At 41.9% G+C, this 23799-nt stretch overlaps 1 protein-coding gene across 1 annotated transcript; it reads right to left on the reverse strand.

Annotated features, from left to right (window-relative positions):
• Window positions 1–9129: 9129 nt before the first annotated feature.
• Window positions 9130–23632, reverse strand: CUNH19orf18 (chromosome unknown C19orf18 homolog). The gene is made up of 7 exons (XM_040632903.1): window positions 23597–23632; window positions 20573–20638; window positions 19642–19683; window positions 16449–16541; window positions 15908–16010; window positions 10827–10999; window positions 9130–9419 (listed from the first exon to the last, which is right to left on the reverse strand). The coding sequence occupies exons 4-7, from the start codon at window positions 16471–16473 to the stop codon at window positions 9301–9303; spliced, it is 420 nt and encodes a 139-aa protein (XP_040488837.1). The 5' UTR covers window positions 16474–16541; window positions 19642–19683; window positions 20573–20638; window positions 23597–23632; the 3' UTR covers window positions 9130–9300.
• Window positions 23633–23799: the final 167 nt, after the last annotated feature.

The raw sequence follows: 23799 nt of genomic DNA on the forward strand, positions 1-23799 counted from the left end.
TTTCAGCAATATAAAAAGCATGAACTACTCATATAAGCAACAATAATGAATCTAAAAATGAATATACTGCATGAGGGTACCCACAGGAAAAACAGTAAACACTTTATGACTTCAATGATATAAATTCTTAGAAAAAAATTAACTCTACTGTAAAGGAAGCTAAATCAATAGCTAACTGGAGAGCAGAAGAAAAGAGATTATAAAAGGGCATGAAGTAAATATGGGGGTGATGAATAGGTTCATTATCACGATCGTAATAAAGGTTTCAGTAGTTTATACTAATATCAAAGCTTACGAAGTTTTACGATTTAAATATATACAGTTTATTGCCCATCATTTGTACTTTCTTAAAGCTTTAAATCGTGATTCCCAATAAAAATCTGGAATTTCTTCTGTTTTTGGAAAAATCAAGCTTGGCAACATGTATTGATTCCATTTGTCTCTGCACACCCCGGAAGGGGCACCTTGCCTCAGCAGTAACAAATACTGGTGAGCAATGAAGGCCATTTCCACCGGATTCAACAGGAACGCAGGCTGGTCACAAAGGCCACAGAGCTAAACTAAAAGATTTCCCTCCTCCTCATGCTCATCATCTACTTGTACTGCAGTGGTCTTTAGGTGAAAAGCCCAGAGAGGCTACAGAAATCCACAAAACCTTTAGATTATTTTCTCTGACAAGCCTCAGACACACAAGATGTACAGTTCTGGAGGTCCTGAGAATTTGTGTGCCTGCTCATCCTTCATAGCCACAGTGACTAAACATTGTGGACACCCTTAAATAAAGAGTGCATTTCAACCAATTTGTTGCAGTCTCTCCCTCTACTTCACAGAAATCCAGTGTTTCTGTAACAAGTATGAGTGTCCCTATAATCTTAAAACCAGTGACACTACCCTAAGGAATTCAGGACATCAGGGCCTGTGGCTCCACTGCTGGACTTGGGAACAGATATCCCTCACCAGTGCTGAGCAAGATGCAATACCCCCGTGAACAAGAGAACAAGATCATGTTGCTCTAGAAGCACGAAAGATTGTCATAGCAACTGTTCCCACCACAGGATGACCTCTGACTCAGAGTATGCTAGACAAATTCAAACAGGATCCAATATTACAATAGACTTCCCATGGTTTGCATTAGCAATGGCAGCCCCAAATCATTCTGACAGTCTAGCTACATACCTTGCCTCAGACTTAGTCACTCAGAAACAAGTGTGGATCTCAGACATTCAAGGTCCTATTCCACTTCTGCTGCACTTGCTGTGCCCTCAGCAAGTACAACTTTCCTCTATCCATCCAATCCTCGTTCCAAGCCAGCCCCACTGACCAACCCCCTCAGGCCTAGTGATTCCCACCGATGACCACATTTGCTCCTCACCATATACCAGGCTGAATGAAAACAGACCAGGCTCCACCAGAATCATAACAAAATCTTGGTGAGTCCATAAAGTCCAAATAAGCACCTGTTCCAGACTGAGTATAATTTGCCTCGGTTACCCCTTGCCTCTGCCTCCATCTCATGTCCACTTTTCCCTTGGAAGCCTTCACCACCTGCCAGACTATCCTGTCTGATAGACTCTGCCTTCATGGTCACTTATCTCCCCTTACCTGTAGATATGAAACCCAACACCATCACCCTGGTACCCAAGCAAAAGACCCAGTTCTTAGCTCCCCCCTCTCCTTCCTTACCTCCTAATAGCATTGTCACCATAACCTGAAGTTTGCCTCTCTTAAATGTGACCACAGCTCACTCACCTTGGTCTTCAAAATATCTACCTCATTTTAGATGTATCCAATCTGAATTCCTTCCCAGATTTCTCAACCTGTGTGTCCAGTTGCCTATTTTAGGGCTCCATTTTGTGGTCTCTGACATATCTTAGACTCTTAACATGGTCAAAACAAACCTCCTTATATCCCCAGGAAATATTATACCCATTACCAAGTAGCTCATCTCAAATGATGCAACTTTCATCCCCACAGTTGCTAAGACCAAACACCCTAGGGTCATCACTGATTATTCTGTTTCATTCCCTCACCCTCCACATTAGAAAATCTACTTACCCTTTAAAACAGGCAGCCACATTCCAACCACAACTCATAAGTCACAACTCTGTCCATGAACTCTCACCTAGCCTATGATAGTAGCTTCACCCTGATCTTCCTTCCCCCTCTCTCAAGTCGACTGTTGACTCTGCACCCAGATGGAGTCAGTTAAGATCTTGATATCACTTCCCCATTCTGATCAGTTTTACCTCTAAGCATACGCACATCCTGGTAGCAGCTCCTAGATTCACTTACCACACCTGTTCACATCAGGTCCCAGTAATGGGAATACCCCTATATACTGCCTGCAATAGACTTAGGACCCTGGGCTTGGGACTTCTCCAGTGTCCCCAGACTCGAGGACTGGAGGAATAGCACTAAGCGTCCCACAACACCACAATCCAGAAAACATGGGGTGGGGGCCTAGGACCATCTGTGTGGGTTCCATAAGAGCTTCTGCACTCATGGGAACATGTGCAAAGAGGCAGGTCTTAGAGAAATGATCCATGCCTCTCTGTTGCCTTTCCTAGCCCCGGTGCCAGGTGACCTAAGGCTAGCTGTCTCACTCCTGGGCCTCAGTGCTCAGTATCTCCTCTTACCAGCAGTGACCTCAGTGAACTCATCACCCTCTTCCAATCTGCTCTTCCTTTGAACTCCTTGGGGGAGTTTCGAAACCCTAATGGAGATCGTGTCCCTCTTTGGGCCAAAACTCTCCTTGGAGTCTAGAGTCCTCACCTGAAGGTACCACACCTCACCTTGGCTAACCAGTCTGGGCGTGACTCCACCTCACGCTCTCTGTCACCTGAGGGCAGAATCCTCCCGTCTCAGGCCCCCTCCAGCCTCTGCCCCAGCCGGCCCCTCAGCCCGGAGCCCGCTCCCGCAGCCAGCACGCCGGCGCTCACGCACGGGCCGCCGCCCGCCGGCGCCTCCCTGTCCCGGACACAAGGGCCTAGGGCCCAGGGACGCGAGCAGGCGCCCCGCGCTCGGGCCTCTCGGGTCTGGGTGCGGGGACTTCGGGGAGGGCGAGGGGACGAACGTTTACCTTGTCGGTGGGCCGGCAGCGCTACCAGGAGCGGACACCCGGACTCAAGTGTGTGCGACGGGGATAGTGCGTCCCCTCGTGCCTTCTCCGTTAGTCACCTCAGTCCCCAGCCGGCGCTCCGCAGGACATCACCACAGAAACCCCCTCCCAGAGCAGTCAAAAAGACCGCCGAGAGGAGAACACAGGAAGTCCCGCCCCTACGAGTCATGCCTCCCACGGAACCGCCTATTTCCTGAGATTTCACTGGTCACCGTCGCTGCCGCTCCGCGCTGAGCATTCTGGGTAATCTAGTTCCCTGGATATACAGGCGCCCGAGGGGGTTGGTTCCTAACCGAATTCTGATCCGTTGGAGGAAGTCACCAGGAACTTGGAGAGGCTGACTACTGGTTAAAGAGCAGAGGAGAAGCTTTGCACCTTACCAAACGGGCTATACCGGATTTCTGTGGAGTACTGTTTACAACTAATCAGCCAAGTGTTTGGAGACAGGATTTATGATTCCCAGAAGCTCAGCATGTTCTAATGGCTAAAAATATTGCTAGATGCTCTAAAAGGTTACAAATCCAAATGTATATATAATTCCATAGAGCCATTCAGACACAAAATGCGTTCACTGGAAGCTGAATCTAACGTTAAAGTAATCCAGCTGCACCCAAAATGACGTCACTCATGCTAAGCCCCATGTCCACAAACCAAAATATAACTAAATTTCTATGTTTACCTTTACCAGACACTTAGGTCAACCAATTAGCACTTGCCTGTCCTGCACATTACCTGACCCCACTCCAAGACTTTTCTTTGCTCCATTTAAGGAAAGTAACCTTGCCTTAAACAATCAGTCTGGAAATGGGATTTGGAGCAAAAGGTCAAGAAAGAACTCTTGAACACCTTCAGTGCAAAAAGACGGTTTTATTAAAGCACAGGGGCAGGACCAGTGGGCAGAAGGAGCTGCACTGGGGTTGTGAGGGGTGGGCGATTATATACTTTCAAACTGGGAGGGGGTTATGGATAGCACAAACCTCCAAGGTATTTTGGAAACAAGGTTTCCAGGACCCTGAGGGGGCTAGCCATTGTTAGGAAAAGGTCACTTATTACTGTTTAAAAACTTAGTCATAAGACCCTTCAGATGTCTATCAGTGGGCCATATGCTTGGAGTATGATTGCTAACATACATCTTGGGGGTGGGGGTAAAGATAAAGAAAGTTTCCAAAGGAATTCCTGTATGTTTAAAGCAGACTCACAGGATCTGAAGGAGTCAAGATAAGATGGCCTTTTGGTCTTAGCAAAGTGTCAACATCAAGGCAGCTGAGCTCCCAGAGGATGGCCACTTTGCCTGTTTCAAGGAACTTGTCAATGGGCTGTTAAGTAGTAAGGACATTTTTCTTCTGCCTTTGTTTCCCACATCAATCAGCAAATGCCTAGTATGACTTCTCTGTTCCTGCTCTCTTCTCAGAGTATACAAATAAGCGTATACAAATCGTTCATTTTGTACAGCTCTCAGGGCTCTTTACTATCTGCTAGATTGGATGCTCCCCAATTCATAAATTGCCAAGCAAAGGCAGTAAGATTACGAAAAAATTTACTCAGTTGAATTTTGTTTAACGGTAATGAACAGTACCCACTGCAGCTCAACTACGTCACTCTGAAGCTTTAGAATCATTTTTGTCGGTCACCTTTGTGTATATTTGGTCAGGAACAAGAGAAAAAATAATCCTGATAGTGCCAGGACAAGAAAGATAGAGGAGGGATGCTGGGCCACCCTGAAGTAGAAGTACAAAAATGGACCTCTGAAGTTCCCACAGAAAACGTCTCTCCTGCCTTTGGAGTTAATCGTGTACAATTCATTGAACAACACTTCCATGTGTTGAAAACCCTCACTTTATTATTATTTTTTTAAGTAAACTCTACTCCCCCAATATGGGGCTCAAACACATGACCTCAAGATCAAGAGTTGCATACTCTACTGACTGAGCCAGCTAGGCACCCCTCTTTCCCTTTATATTCTGACATATATTCAATTCCTTTAGGAATCTGATATCAATGTCAAAAAGAGAACCAAAAAACCATGATGTTTGGTACAGAGCAATGGCTGCAGTTTTCAAACGTGGAACACATACATAAAGGTTGCTCCGAACACTGAGACACTGGGAATATCTTAAATCCGTGATTTCATCTCTTTGCTGGGAAATTATTATTTTTTTTTGTGATTGCAGGGACTGACATCCATGGTAATTGATATTAACTCAGAAGTTGTAAAATGCAAATCACAAAGAACTAAAGATTTAGTAGTGATTCAAAAGTGGTGGCACAAATAGCTTGATGAAACATAATGGGTGGTGAAAAAAGGTAAGACCTCAGAGAAGTCTTAGCAAAAATGTCTGAGAACAGAAACTTAGCACAGGACTAAAATGGTCATTCTGAAGGTTTCATCTCCAAAGTGTGAATCTTTTTCATTCTTGAGAACGTTAAGCAATACCAGCATGTCGGGAGAGCTCAGGAGAACATTTAGAGCAGACAGAATTATCAAGAAATAAACAGAAGCTGAGGTCTGGATGATAATGATGCGTCAGTGTAGGTTTATTAACTGTAACAATGTAGCATTCTTGTGGTGGATATGGATAATGGGGGAGACAAGAATGTGCAGGTGAAGGGGTGTAGCAAAAAAATCTCAATTTCTGCTCAATTTTGTGTGAACCTAAACTGTTCCAAAAAAGAAAGTCTGTTTAAAAAATGCAGAGGAATTTAAACATACATCTATTTTTTTAATAAATAAGACAGGAAATAGTTATTGACATATTTTCATATAAGAGCAGACATGATCATGGTGACACTACAATTATTTGAATTAATGTTATGTTATTGCTTTGACATTTCAACAAATGTAAACATTTCATCTAATTAAAAATAGTATTTAATCAACAACATTAAAACAAAAGTAATATTTTTTTAATATTCTGAGTACTTGGAAAGTTAGTGACATTTCCACACCGAGAGAGAGACTCATTAGATTTAAAAATATAAACAACTGACTCTACATCACTAGTGGATTATATCTAAAGAAAAAAAAAAGAAAGAAAATATTCAAACTGTTTTCTATGATCACATTATTAGTAAACAAATGGCACTGCTATTTTCAAATGTCAATGCTATTGAGAACCAAAGTTTTCATCCCAAGAGAAAAAATGCAAATATAAGATCAAATAATTAAGAGCATGTAATTCTAAATCCATTTAGAAAAATCATGGTTACAGGGGTGCCTGGGCGGCACAGCGGTTGGGCGTCTGCCTTTGGCTCAGGGCGTGATCCCGGCGTTATGGGATCGAGCCCCACATCAGGCTCCTCTGCTATGAGCCTGCTTCTTCCTCTCCCACTCCCCCTGCTTGTGTTCCCTCTCTCGCTGGCTGTCTCTATCTGTGTTAAATAAATAAATAAATAATCTTAAAAAAAAAAAAATTATATGGGGAGCACCTGGGTGGCTCAGTCCGCTGAGTGTCTGACTCTTGGTTTTGGCTGTGGTTGTGATCTCAAGGTCATGCGATTGGGCCTCCCTGTTGGGCTCTGCGCTCAGCTCTGAGTCTGCTTAAGAGTCTCTCTCTCCCTCTCCGTCTGCCCCTCCCCCCATGTGCACGCTCTCTTTCTCTCTAAAATAGGTAAGTATATAAAATCTTTTTAAAAATCATATGGCAAATGATCATATACAAAGATAATCTAAATAAATCTGTAGTAATTTCTCTGAAAGAGCAGTAAAAAGCACTGTGATATTGTTATAGGGGCATAGAATTTAGGTAAAAAGTGTAACAGAACAGAATATAGAGCTCATTTAAAGGGTCATGTGTATATTTCGATCCTTGATTATGGGGGACGTGGCACCAGATAGCAATAGGAATGTAAGCTTTCAAATATATTCTGAAGCAATGAAGTATACAAATGGTAAAATATGGGATGCCTGGGGGGCTCAGTCAGTTGAGCATCTGCCTTCGGCTCAGGTCATGATCTCCGGGTCCCAGGATCAAGCCCCACATCAGGCTCCTGGCTTGGCAGGAAGTCCGCTTCTCCCTCTCCCCCTCCCCCCCCACCACCACTGATGCTTGCACATGCCCTCTCTCTCTGAAATAAATAAAATCTTTTAAAAGAATTTTTAAAAAAAGCAATTGCTATAGACTCTTTGTGACTCCCCCATCTTCCACACTGAAGCCCTAATCCCCAAAGTGATGGCATTTGGAGGTGAGGCCTTGGGGAAATAATCAGGCCATGAGGGTGGAACCCTCATGAATGGGACCAGTGCCCTTATAATCAGAAACAGGAGACAGCTTGTTTCTTCTCTCCCTCTCTCTCCACCATGTGAGGAAACCAGGAATAGGGCCTGCAGGAGACCTCAACCATGCTAGCACCTTGATCTTGGACTTCTAGCTTCTAGGACAGTGGGAAACAAATATTTGTTGTTTAAGCCACCTCGTCAATAGCATTTTTTTTTTTTTAGGGCAGCCCGAGCTGACTAAGATAGCAGTCTTTCTCCCTAACTTAGGATTTTATCTCACAGGGGCTGGGTGTATGTCTTGCCCAAGGATACGAAGTTGCAGTGAGGGACACTGAAGGCCCATGCAGGGTCTGGGGGCTGTGAGTCCATGCAGCGCACTGGCCAGCTCTGCCCTGCTGTTGCCTGGGCCACCCATCCCACACATAACTATTTCCTGGCTGCACCACCCAGGCAGGGGCAAACTGTTGGCTGAAAGATACTTTGGACTGTCCCAATTTCTAGTATATACCCCCCTATTCCTTTGTCATGCTATTATAATTTTTGTTGTTGTTGTTATAATTTTTTTAATTTAGGAAAGATGGAAACTGAAAGGAAGAGTCAGGAAGCCTGGGTCTGGCTTCAGTTCACCCTTAAATTAGACAGGATCTTTTTTTTTTTTTTAATGGTTTGTTTGAGATCTATTTCACATACCAGAACATTTACTCTTTTAAAGAGTATGATCCCGTGGTGTTTTTTTCTTTTTTTAGTATATTCACCAGGTTGTAGAACCATCACAACTATCTAATTTTTAAACATTTTCATTACCCCAAAAAGAAACCCCACACCCATCAGCAGTCCTTCCCTTTCTCCCCTCACCCAGTTCCTGGAACCACTTATCTACTTTCTGCCTCTATGGATTTGATTATTTGGGGCATTTTGGATAAATGAAATCAGAAAATCCATGCCCTTTGCATCTAACTTATTTCATTTTGCATAATGTTTTCAAGGTTTTTCTATGCTGTAGATGTATTGGTATTTCTTTCTTATGGCTGAAGAATATTCCATTGTATGGAGAGACCCCCACTTTACTTATCTTTTTGTCAGTTGATGGACAGCTGGGTTGTTTCCACCTTTTTGCTCTTATGAGTAATGCTGCTGTGAACATTTATGTGCAGGTTTTTCTGTGTATGTGTGTTTTCAGTTCTCTCGGACCTAACCCTACGAGTGGAATTGCTAGTCACATGTAGTGACTCTGTATTTAACTTTCTGAGGAACCATCAGACCGTTTTCCAAAGCACTGATCCATCTGGATTCAGCCTTGACTCCTGTATTTCCATAGCTCTCAGCAGCTCCCAGCTTATAGCATCCACCACAACTGGCCATGCTTTACAGCTCCTTGTCTGCAGGCCCTTTTTCCTCACCAGGTCTCAGCTCCTTAAAAACAGGGATGATTGCATCTTAATCCAGTGTCATATCTATTTTGATATTCTCAGCTTCCTTGTGAGGAAAATGGAGACAAGGTACTGGAATTGATAGATAATATCCCCGGAAAACTTTTGTATCATGAAAGCAATTCCTTAGTTTCGTCTGAGAGACTGCCCAAAGAAATTATTTGTGCTTTTCGTTAGGAGCAAGGAAAGAAAACCCTAAAAAATATAAATAAATAAATAAATAAATAAATAAATAAATAAATAAATAAATAAAGTTTTAAAGAGAAAAAATCCTAAGTCTCTCTTTGGTACTCACGAAGTTGAATTTTTTTCTTTTCCAATTAAGTTATAATAACTAATGGACTATGAGACCTAAGAAGCCAGAATCATTGCACATATGGATTTATTTTTTGTTATATACTTCTAGTTTTCTTCCTTAGAGTGCTCTGAACAGAGCTCTCCAGGAGTAAGTCATACTAAAGTCCCCAGTCATGGGTTGTCCCTGCAACTGCTGGCTCCACGCTGGCTAGCGTGTCCTGCTTCTCTTTCGTTTGCTCTCACAGATCCTCTGAGAATATACTGTCCATTGAATTCCCTATTTTTGCTTCCGTTAATAAAATTTGTTCTTTCTTCAAGCTCCTGTTTTCCATATGCTTTCTTCTTTTGGATCTAATAACTAAAATATAGATATAATGTTATTGAGATACTAATAAATGAGGAATAGAGAAAAAAGAGGTGAGGGGGAAAGTATGGAAAAATAAAGGTACAAACAGTAGAATTTTCAAGATATAATAAATGTTATTTGTCTGAAAAAGATGGTGAAAGGTGAATTTTAAAATTATTTACCCCCTCAAAATAAAATTATTTTCCCACTTCTTATATACAAGCTTTATAAATGCTCAGTTTAAAAAAAAAGAATGTCAGCTGATGAATGGATAAAGAAGATGTGGCGTATATACACGATGGAATATTACTCAGCCATAAAAAAGAATGAAATCTTGCCATTAGCAATGACATGGTTGGAGCTAGAGAATATTACGCTAAATGAATTAAGTCAGTCAGAGAAAGACAAATACCAGATGATTTCACTCATATGTGTAATTTAAGAAACAAATGAGCAAAGGGGAAAAAAGAGAGAGGCAATCCAAGAAACAGACTCTTAACCATAAAGAATAAAGTGATGGCTACCAGAAGGGAGGTGGGTGGAGGGATGGGGAGAAGAAGCTGATGGGGATTAAGGAGGGCACTTGTGATGAGCACTGGGTGATGTATGGAAGTGATGAATCACTAATACGGTACATCTGAAACTAATATTACACTGTATGTTAACTAAATGGATTTAAATAGAAACTTTAAAAAAAAAAAGAATGCAGAAACGCAATACTTTAATGTAAGGAAAAGACATTGAAAAAGTATTTCCTAAGGGTAAACAAGGGCATTTGCGTCAGTAAGCATCACTGATCACTGTACTCCCGGCCTTCCAGCCTGTCTCTGACTGTCTGTGTCTGGGGGTGAAAGGAGAATCCATACGAGAGAAGACTGATATGGTCGAATCAGACACTGCACTCTACATATTTTTGCTCTACAATTTTTTTTAAGTGGGTATCTCAGAACTTCTACAAAATCAGGTTTATATGAACACATATGCTGCCTTCCCCTCACAAAGGTTTGCAGGTATGGTGAGCTTCTCTCATACAAGGGTTTGTTCTGTGGGCCGTTCCCACATCAGATGGAGGCAGACTGGGCAAGAGGGACATCTGTCTATCTGTGTTCTAGACTCAGGAATAATGCCTCACTGCTAAGTGTGTTTAAGGGAAGTGTTTAGTCTGGGGAAAGTTTTGTCGCCTGAACTCTGTTTTTGGTCCTTGGAATTGCCCCACAATTCCAAGCAACTCATGGCTGTTCGCCCCTCTGTATAATTTGATGAGAACAGTTTATTTCTGTAGATGTGGCTGTAAATATTCACCTTTATTACCTCAAACTCCATTAAATCCCTCTTAGCTTTGCCTTTGAAAACCACACCATCATGGCCAGCTCAGCTTTCATGTGACTTCACATCTGACAAGATAAACTGGTCATTTACCTGAGTGAATGAACTTTTCCAGCTCCTTCTCATTCTCTGGAAGTAGGCAGGTGGACTCATCCAGGCTGTCTTCCTCAGAGTCCTGGTCATTGACGTCGTCTCCCAGGAATGGTATCCTGACATTGTTATAAAGCCACACCAGTTGCTGTCTTTCCTCAGCCTGGACCAGCCGACTGGAGAATAAATGTAGATGAATTTGAGAGCACAATTTTCATGGGAAATCATTAATCCTGTGACTTTTAACTGAAAAGCAGTCACTGATACATGGTGGTAGGCAGGGGAGGAAGGCAAAAACAGATTGATCTCTAGTGTGTGCTGATGGCAGAAGAGGAGTAACAATGCCAAATGTGGCTCAGGGCCACGACTAGGTGAGGTGAATAAGGAACTCAAAATAGTATAATAATATCTTCTTTTTAAGCTAAATAATATCTTAATGCAATATTTTATTTTATTTTTTTAAAGATTTTATTTATTCATTTGACAGAGATAGAGACAGCCAGCGAGAGAGGGAACACAAGCAGGGGGAGTGGGAGAGGAAGAAGCAGGCTTCCAGTGGAAGAGCCCGACATGGGGCTCAATCCCAGAACTCCAGGATCACGCCCTGAGCCGAAGGCAGACGCCTAACGACTGAGCCACCCAGGTGCCCCTTAATGCAACATTTTACAAAAGAAAAATGAATGCCAAGAAATCTATGATTAACAAAGTATCAATATTTTAAATAAAGTCCATATAGGTATACTGATTCTTCCTTTTGCTCACTCTCTGATATGGCTTGGCCCAACACTGTTACTGATCCTGTATGTAAAATGTTGGTATTTTGTTCATCGTGGATATTTTTTGAAATAAATTTAGATTTTATAAAACACTGCATTAAAATATTATTCATCTTGATGACTGAGTTTTTGGGCACCCTCTTAAATTTTGCACCTGAGATGAGTGCCTTGCTCACCCCACCCCAGATGCAGCCCTGGAAGTGGATTTTTAAGCAGCTATCTCTGTTTGATGTGAAAAGGGGTAACAGAATGCTTTCCTTTTCCCTAACATACATACCTTCTCAACTGGTTGATGTATGTAATTAGGAAGAACTGGCCTGATCCTAAACATTATTAACAGTAATTACCCAAATCCTGGTCTTGTCCCAATGTCTTGATTACAATTGCAAAATTTAAGGGCATACCAAAAAAATTCAGTAATGATAAATATTTTAGCTCAATATTTTACCAAGCTGAAATGAATGGGAAAAATCCATGGTAAACCAAATATCACAATTTCAAATAAACATAGGATCCAACAGTGCTGTAATGAACCATATGGGAACCTGAGTCAAAAGAAAAAGGCGAATCCCTATATACATGCTTTTATGTATTTTTAAAAAGATTTATTTATTTAGGGGTGCCTGGGTGGCTCGGTGCAGCATCTGCCTTTGGTTCAGGTCATGTTCTCATGGGTCCTGGGATTGACCCCTTGTCAGGTTCCCTGCTTAGTGGGGAGTCTGCTTCTCCCACTCCCTCTGCCCACCCCCCGCCTGCTTGTGTTCTCTCTTGCTCTCGCTCTCTCTCTCAGATAAATAAAATCTTTAAAAACATTTTTTAAGATTTATTTATTTATTTCAGAGAGGGGGTGGAGTGAGGAAGGGCAGAGGGAGACAGAGGGAGAGCCCCAAGCAGACTCCACACTGAGTGTGGAGCTCCCGGCAGGGCTTGATCCCATGACCCCAAGATTACGACCCCAGCCAAAACCATGAGTCGAAGGCCCAAGCAAATGTGCCACCCAGGTGCCCCATGTTTTTATGTATTTTTAAATGGCAGGGAGGAGATCTTTCACATGCATTATATGTAAATGTATGTAAGCAAGTCTTTTAAGGTCATGATATAAATAGCCCAGTTACAAACACTCTAACTCTGGACATTCTCATTTCCAATACATTGATACCCAAAACCATGTGTGAAAGCCGCGTTTCTGTATTGGAAGGATATTCTAGGGGCTTTGGGAACCCCCAAGCAGCTTTAACCAGGAAGGAGAGAATGATTTTGTATTTACAAAGCCCCCTCTGGGTACTGTGTGGGGGTAACGGACTAATGGAGACAACAGTATGACAGGAAGGCAGGAAGAAGCAGGCACATAGCAAAGGAGCCTGACATGGGGCTCGATCCCAGAACGCCGGGATCACACCCTGAGCCGAAGACAGACGCTTAACCGCTGTGCCACCCAGGCGCCCCACCTTTAATCTTATTTGCCTTCACTGGACATACTTGAAGGTGGTCCTAAAATGGCTACCTTAAAAAACATCCCATATGTGGCAACATATGCTTTGTGTTTATACTCAAGTCCAATAGAGCAAATAATTTATTACTTCCTCAAGCTGTTTCTGATGGGATATAACAGAATCCTGGCACTGAATCCTGGAGAAGAAATCAGTATAGCATTCTGGTCAGAGTAGCATGATGTCACAGTCTGCACTTCTGTCTAATACTAATTCAACATATGATCATATCATTTGAAAGAGCTTGACCACAGTTATTTGTGCAAACAAGATGAAGTATCTTCCCCAATGCTACAGTTTTCCCAGATAATAACAGTGTCTAGTGAAAAGAGAGCAGTCACAATTTTCTGCTTTGCACTAAGATTCCTGCCAAAGTATCAAGTTCACTTTTTAAAAAAATTTGAATTAATTAACATATAACATATTATTTGTTTCAAGGGTACAGGTCTGTGATTCATCAGTCTTATATAACACCCAGTGCTCATTATAACACATAACTTTCCCCAATGTCTATCACCCAGTTACCCCATCCTCCCCTCTTCCCCTCTAGTAACCCTCAGTTTGTTTCCTAAGAGTCTCTTATGGTTTGTCTCCCTCTCTGGTTTTGTCTTGTTTCATTTTTTCCTCTCTTCCCCTATGATTCTCTGCCTTATTTCTTAAATTACACATATCAGTGAGATCATATGATAATTGTCTTTCTCCGATTGACTTATTTCGCTTAGCATAATACCCTGTAGTTCCATCCACGTCGTTGTGAATGGCAAGATTTCATTTTTTATGGCTGTGTGATATTCCATTGTATCTACATACCACATCTTCTGTATCCATTCATCTGTCGATGGACATCTGGACTCTTTCCAGTTTGGCTATTGGGGACATCACTGCTATAAACATTGGGGTGCAGGTGCCCCTTCGGATCACTACATGAGCATCTTTGGGGTAAATACCCAGTAGTACAATTGCTGGGTTGTAGGGTAGCTCTACTTCCAACTTTTTGAGGAACCTCCATACTGTTTTCCACAGCGGCTGCACCAGCTTGCATTCCCACCAACAGTGTAGGAGGGCTCCCCTTTCTCCGAATCCTCGCCAACATCTGTCGTTCCTGATTTGTTAATTTTAGCATTCTAACTGGTGTGAGGTGGTATCTCTCTGTGATTTTGATTTATATTTCCCTGATGTAGAGTAATGTTGAGCACTTTTTCATGTGTCTGTTGGCCATTTGGATGTCTTCTTTGGAGAAATGCCTGTTCTTGTCTTCTGCCCATTTCTCGATTAGATTATTTGTTCTTTGGGTATTGAGTTTGATAAGTTCCTTATAGATTCTGAAGCCCTTTATCTGATATGTCATTTGCAAATATCTCCTCCCATTCTGTCGGCTGTCTTTTGGTTTTGTTGACTGTTTGCTGTGCAAAAGATTTTTATCTTGATGAAGTCCCACCAGTTCATTTTTGCCTTTGTTTCCCATGCCTTTGAAGATGTGTCTAGCCGGAAGTTGGTGCAGCCGAGGTTGAAGAGGTTGCTGCTTGTGTTCTCCTCAAGGATTTTGATGGATTCCTGTCTCACATTGAGGTCTTTCATCCATTTTGAGTCTATTTTTCTGTATGGTGGAAGGAAATGGTTCAGTTTCATTCTTCTGCAAGTGGCTGTCCAGTTTTTCCAACACCATTTATTGAAGGGACTGTCTTTTTTCCATTGGATATTCTTTCTTGCTTTGTCGAAGATTAGTCGACCATAGAGTTGAGGGTCCATTTCTGGGTTCTCTATTCTGTTCCATTGATCTATGTGTCTGTTTTTGTGCCAGTACCATACTGTCTTGATGATTACAACTTTGTAATAGAGCTTGAAGTCCGGAATTGTGATGCCACCAGCTTTGGTTTTCTTTTTCAACATTCCTTTGGCTATTCGGGGTCTCTTCTGGTTCCATAAAAATTTTAGGATTATTTTTTCCAGTTCTGTGAAAAAAGTTGATGGTATTTTGATAGGGATTGCATTAAATGTGTAGATTGCTGTAGGTAGCATAGACCTGTTAACAATATTTGTTCTTCCAATCCATGAGCATGGGACATTTTTCCATTTCTTTGTGTCTTCCTCAATTTCTTTCATGAGCATTCTATAGTTTTCTGAGTACAGATCCTTTGCCTCTTTGGTTAGGTTTATTCCTAGATATCTTACGGTTTTGGGTGCGTTTGTAAATGGGATCGACTCCTTAATTTCTCTTTCTTCTGTCTCATTGTTAGTGTATAGAAATGCAACTGATTTTTGCAAATTGATTTTATGTCCTGCCACTTTACTGAATTTCTGTATGAGTTCTAGCAATTTTGGGGTGGAGTCTTTTGGGTTTTCCACATACAGTATCAGGTCATCTGCAAAGACTGAGAGTTTGACTGCTTCTTTGCTGATTCAGATGCCTCAAGATCACTTTAGAACACCACATTTTGGGAGGATGCCAGCATCTCAGACAGTGGCTTTCAAACATTTTGACCATGATCCACAATAGGAAATACATTTTACCTCATAACTGTGTATTTGTCTGTCTGAAAAGTCAAAAATCAGCATTTACATTAACAAATGTAATGCTTTTTAATATTTTCTAGTCTACAAAATTGTATTCTGTCCTATTTCTTTTTTTTCATTTACATTTTGACCCAACATGAGTACAGTCCATATTCTGAAAACCACTGGTGTGGAGATTTAGAATGACTATATATACTAATTTAGTGATTATAAGAATCATCATCATCATCATTACTAAATAATAATCTAGTTAGTTTGTTATGTCTTAGTTGAGGATGGTAAATGTTACTTAGTATATACTTACTATATCACATAGAAAATAGCGATTCCACATATGAGGGCAATGGTAAAGGCTACACACGCAATTACAATTACTTGAACAAGAGCAGGTCTATGTGAAATCAGTGCTGAAAGTGGAAAGAAAAGTTCTCATAAAATTTCATTTCACTTGTGTCTATCAGTTAATATATTTGTTAATCATATTGTTATTTCAAAGGGGGAAGGGAGACAAAATCAGAAAAAATAGCATTAAAAAATAGCATCCTTAATTTTTAAAAATATGGAGGCTAGATTGCACAGCCTGTGTGAACAAATATAATTTGAATTCCCACATAAAGTCATCCCTAACTCCATTTGCTTCCTCTGCTTCTTGTCCTTTGTTAAAACCCTCTTTTACTTTGTAGAAATACAGGATCCCTGACTCAGTCTAGCAGCACCTGCCATCCTGTAGCTGAAAGGAGAGTGGCTTTAGTTTGATGATTCAGGTGTCGCACTGATGGTTTCAGGGTGTGCAGTGTGGTGCTGAAAGGGTGTTAGAGAGAAATTGAGAATGCCATTCCACGAACCTGCATTCCAGGTGTCGGTGTTCATGGGTGTTGAATGTGCTATAAAACTCCGGTTGTTCTTAATAGGGTTAGGTGTATCACCCTTCCTATTACCTGAAATTAAAAAATAATAATAACCAGAGTTATCATTCATACAAATTGAACAAAAGAGCAACTGGCAAAGCAAGTACATTATTCAGCCACTTGGAAAATCTGACAAATTGAGGTGATTACTCTTCGTCCTGCACTTGGCTTTCCCTCACTCTCTGTGACAGAAAGAGTTCAGCAAGTGAACTAAAAATGCCCTGAGGTTCACCCATCAATGAAAGGTCAGGCGATCATGACAAAAAGAACTTGGACTACGAAAAGGCTAGCGGTGTAAAATACTTAATTGTAGACAGCAGGCATGGGGAATATGGGTGTTCACTCTACAATTTTCTCTACCCTTCTGTAAGCTTTCAGGTTTTCACAATGAAATACTGGGGCAAGGAGAAAAAATGGATTACAGATGGTTTCAATATAGTGAGTACTAAAAACTGGCCGCTGGGTTTGGCCACGGGAAGGTCATTGGAGAAATCGATGAAGGCAGTGCTAGTGATGTGGTGGCGACGACAGTGACTGAAACAGTTCAAGAGAACAGAAGGGAAGGAATTGGAGAAAGTGAGTTTTATTTTATTTTTTTTTTAGATGTTTATTTATTTATTTGACAGAGAGAGAGACAGCCAGCGAGGAAACACAAGCAGGGGGAGAAGGAGAGGAAGAAGCAGGCTTCCAGCAGAGCATGGAGTCCGATGAGGGGCTTGATCCCAGGACCCTGGGATCACGCCCTGAGCCAAAGGCAGACGCTTAACGACTGAGCCACGCAGGCGCCCCTAAGAGATAGTGAGTTTTAAAAACTCTTTTGAGGAACTTGGTTTTGGAGAGGGGAGACATGAGGGCAGCTCCCAGAAGGGCTAAGGGATCAAGAGATGGGTTTTGCTTTCTAAGATGGGAGAATTGACAGCACATTCATAGGAGAATGGGAGTGACACTTAAAATTGTGATACTACAGGAAATGAGGAGAGAATTGCCGACTGTGCCTGTGCCAGTTGGTGGACACGGATGCTGGCGCGCCAGCTGGGGCCATCCTTGGCCTGGAAAGGAAGGAAGGCAGAGAAGAAGGGTGCAATTGCAGGTAGATGGGGAGGAGGATGCAGATACTCTCTTTTGACTGCTTGTATTTTGCCAGTGATGGAGGAAACAAGGTTATCCCCTGAGGGTGAGGCTGAGGTAAACATGTTGGGAGGTTTGCAGAGCAAGAAAATAAATGCGAACGTCACCAAGCAGAACAGGAGAGTAGGTGGGTTAGGGAAGTGAGAAACATATTTTTTTTCAAGATTTATTTATTTATCTTAGAAGGAGAAAGAAAGAGCACAAGCGGTAGGGGTAGAGGGAGAGAGAGAATCTCCAGCAGGCTGCCTGCTGAGTGCAGAGCCCAAAGCAGGGCTCGGATCTCAAGACCCTGAGATCACAACCTGAGCCGAAACCAAGAGTCAGATGCTTAACCAACTGCACCACCCAGGCACCCCGAGAAACATATTATTTAATAAAGTTTCCTAGAAATGAAATTTCTGGGTGTATTGACGATATTTTTTATTTTCTGTATTTTGTAAAGGTATTTTATTTTTAAGTAATCTCTGCACCCAACATGGGGCTCAAACTCACAACCCCGAGACCAAGAGTTGCATGCTCCACCAACTGAGCCAGCCAGGCTTTCCTATTTTCTGTATTTTCGATGCTCTCCCATTTGAGGTTTTGATCCTGGACAGACTGTCCCTTCTAGGGTTAGCTATTTCCAACAGTTCGTGGACAACTCCCCTGCAAGCATGCCTTTGACATAAACCAACCAATCCAGAGCCCACAGCCCCAGCTAACTCTCACACACCAAGCCAATGTTCCCTCTGCCCTAAATCATCCCAGGGCCAGGTGCTGGACAAGTAGGAACCACTCCGATAGCCCAGAGCCATTAAAGTCATTCCAACTATCCACTTCTCTGTGTAACTACCCCACTTCACCCATTCCTTCCCATGAAAACACCAATAAAGACTCTGGGCCATGCTCTTTCCTCTTGTCCCCCTGCTTCCTGCTTCTAGGGATCTGTGAGTATAACGTGCTTCCTTCATGAACAATCATTTCTGTGTCTGTATGTCTTATCATACCTGATTAAAATAAATTCCAGGTATATTTCAATACTCCGAGCCCAAAAATAAATACGTCCTTTTTGTATTTATAAGCATTGCCAATTGCCCTCTATAGAAGTTGCTCTCATTCCTCGCCTACACACAAGATATGAGATTATATACACTTGAAACTAGTAGGATATTATACGTTAATTATACTTCAATTTAAAAAATGTGAGATTAGGGGCACCTGGGTGACTCAGTCGGTTAAGAGTCTGACTCGATTTCGGCTCAGGTCTTGATCTCAGGGTTGTGAGTTGAAGCCCTGCGTTGGGCTCCACACTGGGCGTGGAGCCTACTTAAAAAAATAAAATAAAAAAGCGAGCGATTATATTTCCCAACTCCTTTACCAGTTTTTTTAATGAAACATTTTGTCCACTTTCAACATGATAGCTGAAATCTGCAATGAGTATTTCCCTTATTATGAGTTAGACATCTTTCCATATAACCAAGAACTGAGGATTACAGAGAAAATTGGGAGTCTTGCAATGATCTAAAACAATTCTGCCCTCTATCTCCATATTGGAACCTGCACTTGGGACCCAAAGCTCAGGCGCAGCAGAGGTCTCAGCAAACCTCTAATGCAAGCTCATAACCCAAGTTAGTTTCAAAGTAAAGATCAGAATGCAGGTGTCCTGATACCTTGGCAAGAATTCAATCTCTGGGCTTTGGCGGTAGGGGGGTAAACAGGCAAGTGAGATATTCATAGCTGAGCTTTAGAAAAATTAATAATGTATTTGGGATGGCTACATGTATTAATTGTTTTTAAGATTTTCTGTATTTCTCTGATGCTTTGACATCTGTGCTATTTTCTAATCTGCTCTGAGTAGCATCATGACTAAACCAACCATCCAGAGGGCACTCCATTTTCTAATTTGCAGAAAGGGCTGTACAGACTAGTGATGACCACTGTGGGGTGCCCTCGGGAGCCATACACCACAACAGCTTTGGGAATGTCCTGAATCCCAGCCACCCTCCCAGATCCCTTGACTTACCATTATGCCCTGGGAATTGCTTGCGCGTGGTAGGTCTTGGAGCTAGAAGGCCGTTCAAAGGGATTAGACAGAAGAGACAAGTTTAACAGATTTAAGAAAATAAAGAGATAACTTGGTATTAGACAAGGGGACTTAACAGCTAAGAAGGAAAATGCTGTGAATAAATTTATTACAATGCCTCATAGAAATATGTGGCTTGATTTGCAATTTGTTCTGTTTGCATCCAGTGTTTCCTTTCACGAATATGGTGTTAAGAACATAACACATTTGGCTTCCGGTCTGTTTTTGCAGTCACATGAGCTGGTTGAGGACCTGACAGATTTGAAGGGGCCTGTGCTATCATCAGAAGGTCAGACAGCCAGTGCCAGGGAGGGCCCCACGGCAATATCCTTTCCTCCTACGGAAATTAGATGCTATTATATTGTGCAGATCGTATTTCCCTTGTACAGAATAGAGACTGTTTATAAGTACCACACATCTTCACGAAGAGTTACTGCCTGACTTCACCAATTGTCAGGGTCAGTTTCTCTGTTTTGAGATAAACAGATTTTAGGACTCAAAATGCAAAGCATAGAAGACAGATGATTATAAAGAACATTTTACACTTGCAACGCATCTGTATCTGGATTCCTGTGGTCTACCGCCAAAACGTGCCCCAAATTACAATTAAGTCATACAGACACATTCAAATGATCCTGAGGCAGTCAGAGTTTCTGTGTGTGCTAAGTGAAATGAAAGAGAAGCACAGTAATCCCTAAAAAGAAAGCACAGCTTACAGAGAGAGAATAACATCGGACTAATTTCCAAGCAATGTTTATCTAATTATATTATTGTATGGAGCATGCTACTAACAAATACACAAGAAAAGACACATTCATATAGTAACTAGGAGGACCCCAGACTATAGTTCTCATTTCAACGAATGACTTACCTCTGAGTCTTGAGAAAACACCTTCCTGCTTAGTGACATTTGCGGATGTTTGTGACTGTTTGTAGCCTTGAAAAGAAAACTTGTAGCAGTGAAATGTAATTAACCCTTTTTATTTCCCCTGAACCAAGTAAAAACAGTGTTTGAAGCTACCCATTTAGTCTGTTGCTAGTTCAGCTGGTTGGAACTCACCTCCATAAGGCAAGCATAAAAGAAGTGGGCATTCCATTAAAAACAAAACTAGAAAGGTGAAAGAACTTTGAATCTTGTCCATCACTCCAAAACTGTTAGTCTTTTATCATATGGATGAAAGGATATATTAGCTATAGTGCAGTATCTGCCCTATATTTATGCAGAACTAAGAAACTCTGCTCCTTACAGAATGTTTGGGTTCTGACTTGGAGCCGCCAGTGTGAGGTCAGCTCACACTGACTTCCTCCACGGAACCAAGTCAACCAATGGGGATACTAACGGGATGGGGCGTGGGAGAAGGAGGCTCATCTGTGGGCATAGATAATAAAGCCGGGGCCCTGCCCTTAGGGAGTGTACAGACCAGTGAGGAGGCAGCAAAGATCAATTATAATTCAATGGGACACATAAGAGGCAAACAGAGAACACAGTAGGGCTCTGTAGTCAGAAGCCCGCATTCTAGTCCTAGTCTCTGGCTTTCTTGACATTTCTGCTTGATCAGGTTACTTAAGCCCTTTGGGTTTCAGTTTCCTCTTCTGTAAAAATAGGAGAAAGAAACAGCACCTACCTCACAGGGTTACAGCAATATCTGAATAATGTAATCCACGCAAAGCTCAAAAATAGTGCTGGCACTCAACATTATTAGTTCTTGTCGTAATATAGGAGAGTATTTGCAAAAAAGCAATTCAGTACACCTCCACCCTCTGGGTGCTGTTCAGAACCCTAGACCCCTTTGGCTCCCTCCAGAAGTTTTTTTAAAGGAGATTAATTGAATCATCTCAAAATGTGGAAATGGAATTAAAAATAGATAGCATAGAAGAAGGTGGTCCCTTGTACTTGTCCTTTGTACATCCAGTAGTTCTCAAAATACCCAAGGCAGGCTTTGAGTCACCCCTACCAATAACAATAGCTGACCAGATCTTACACGATGCTTGTAAAGCCCCCTGGGATTAGAAACTAGCTCCACCTGCACTGTACCCAAAGGCCAGTTATCCTGTCTTTCTTTCTTTTTCTTTCTTTCTTTCTTTCTTTCTTTCTTTCTTTCTTTCTTTCTTTTCTTTCTTTCTTTCTCTCTCTCTTTCTTTCTTTCCTTTCTTTCGATTTATTAATTTATTTTAGAGAGGAGGGGGAGGGGCAGAAGAAAAGGGAGGAAGAGTCTTAAGCAGTCACTGCTAAGCACGTAGCCCAACTTGGGCTGAAATCACTCATGACCCTGCAATCACAACCTGAGTGGAAACCAAAAGTCAGATGCTTAACCAACTGCGCCGCCCAGGTACCCCGTCCCCCAGCTATCCTTTCTGACTGTTTGCGAGATGACAAGGCTAAGACCCTCTAGATATACCATGCAGTGGACTATCGCCAGCTTCTTACTTTATTCTCACAACACCCTAATTCCCATTCCTGTCTTCCTTCCATCCAGCTATGCCTGGGGGATGATCCATATAAGAACTTGGCTCCCATTCTCTTTCTATAAGTCCTACAATCTCAGAATTGCCGTTCAGATCCATCTGAACAAGTTCATCTGCTGTGTCTCTTTGGAGTTTGTTGTTGTTGTTGTTGTTGCTGCTGTTAGGGAGGTTCCATGCCCAGCGTGGAGCCCAACACGTGGTCTGAACTCATGACCCTGAGATCAAGACCCGAGCCAAGATCAAGAGTTGGATGCTTAACTGACTGAGTCACCCAGGTGCCCCTTTGGACTGGTTTTTGGACTGCCAATTTCCCTATGGGCACTGATTTTGAACTGTCAGGATCCCCATGGACACTGCTTTCTCTGGAGTTGATTTTTAGAATATCAACTTCCCAATGGTTACTGCTGCCTTGCCCACTCCTTTCTCTTAGGTCTCTGAATACCTGGCTCTTCAAGACTTGTTCTTGAATTGGCTCATATATTCCATGCACCCAGCCCAGCTGGATGAATCGTACCATCCATCAGAATACCACTCTGGGTTAATGATACTGACAGATGTGTCCATCAGGCCAAGCTATAAAGATTAGGCCAAGAGATAAAAGTCTTTCATAACATAACCAAAACCTCCCAACAGATTCCCTTAAATCCAGAGTGCCCAACATGTTCTCTTGGCTTTCTCCCACAAAGTGGGGTGCCTGGTTGAGAACTGGGTCCCAGACCCTTGTCATATGCCTAATAGGACTCTTCCTAGTTTTTCCCTTTATCAAAGTTTGCCTTTGGTGGCTAAGTCAAGCAATCCCAATCACCTTTAACCCAGGTGGCAAGCGTTGTCTATCCCAATTAGTATCGTTAATGATATTGGGACACCACAAAGTAGATCATATTGTAATTTTCTGAGTTCTAATTGACATAACGTTGTATTAGTTCAGGTGTACAATGACTTGATATTTGCAGATATTGCAAAATGATCACCACAATAAGTCTAGTTAACATCTATCATCATACAGTTAACAAAAATTTTTTTTCTTGTGATGGGAACTTTAAGATCCACTTTTTTAGCAACTATAGCATTAAATATGCAATACAATATTAACTTTCATCACTATGCCGTACATTACATCCCCATGACTTATTTATTTTATAACTAGAAGTTTGTACCTTTTTACCCCCTTCACCCATTTTGTTGTATTGTGAATTTTAAAACTTTATATTTTTCTGCTGCCTCAACACCCACACAAAAGGGCTGTAAACACCCCACCCAGGTGACCATGTTACCTAAGTGATAAGACTGGTCCCTGCCACAAGTTCCCCTTTGCCCTCCCCTAAATGTAATCTATCAACATTCAAATGTATCAGTGACATCCTTTCCCACCTATTCTTGTGTACTCCATCCTGACCCCCAATAAAGGTACTTTCCCATGGATACTCACCCTTGTGCTCCCCACCTGCTTGGCTGAGCTCCGTCTCTAGGTGCCCACGCTGAGCAGCCCCTCATGGGGTGCAGTTCACTTCTGGTGTTATAATTCTATGGGTTTTGACAAATATATCATGACATGTATCCAGCCTTTTAGTATTATACAGCATAGCTGCACCGCTCTAAAAATCCTTTATACGGGGCGCCTGGGTGGCACAG

Source organism: Ursus maritimus, unplaced genomic scaffold (genome assembly GCF_017311325.1).
Source record: "Ursus maritimus isolate PB19 unplaced genomic scaffold, ASM1731132v1 scaffold_19, whole genome shotgun sequence".
NCBI classification, from domain to species: Eukaryota; Metazoa; Chordata; class Mammalia; order Carnivora; family Ursidae; genus Ursus; species Ursus maritimus.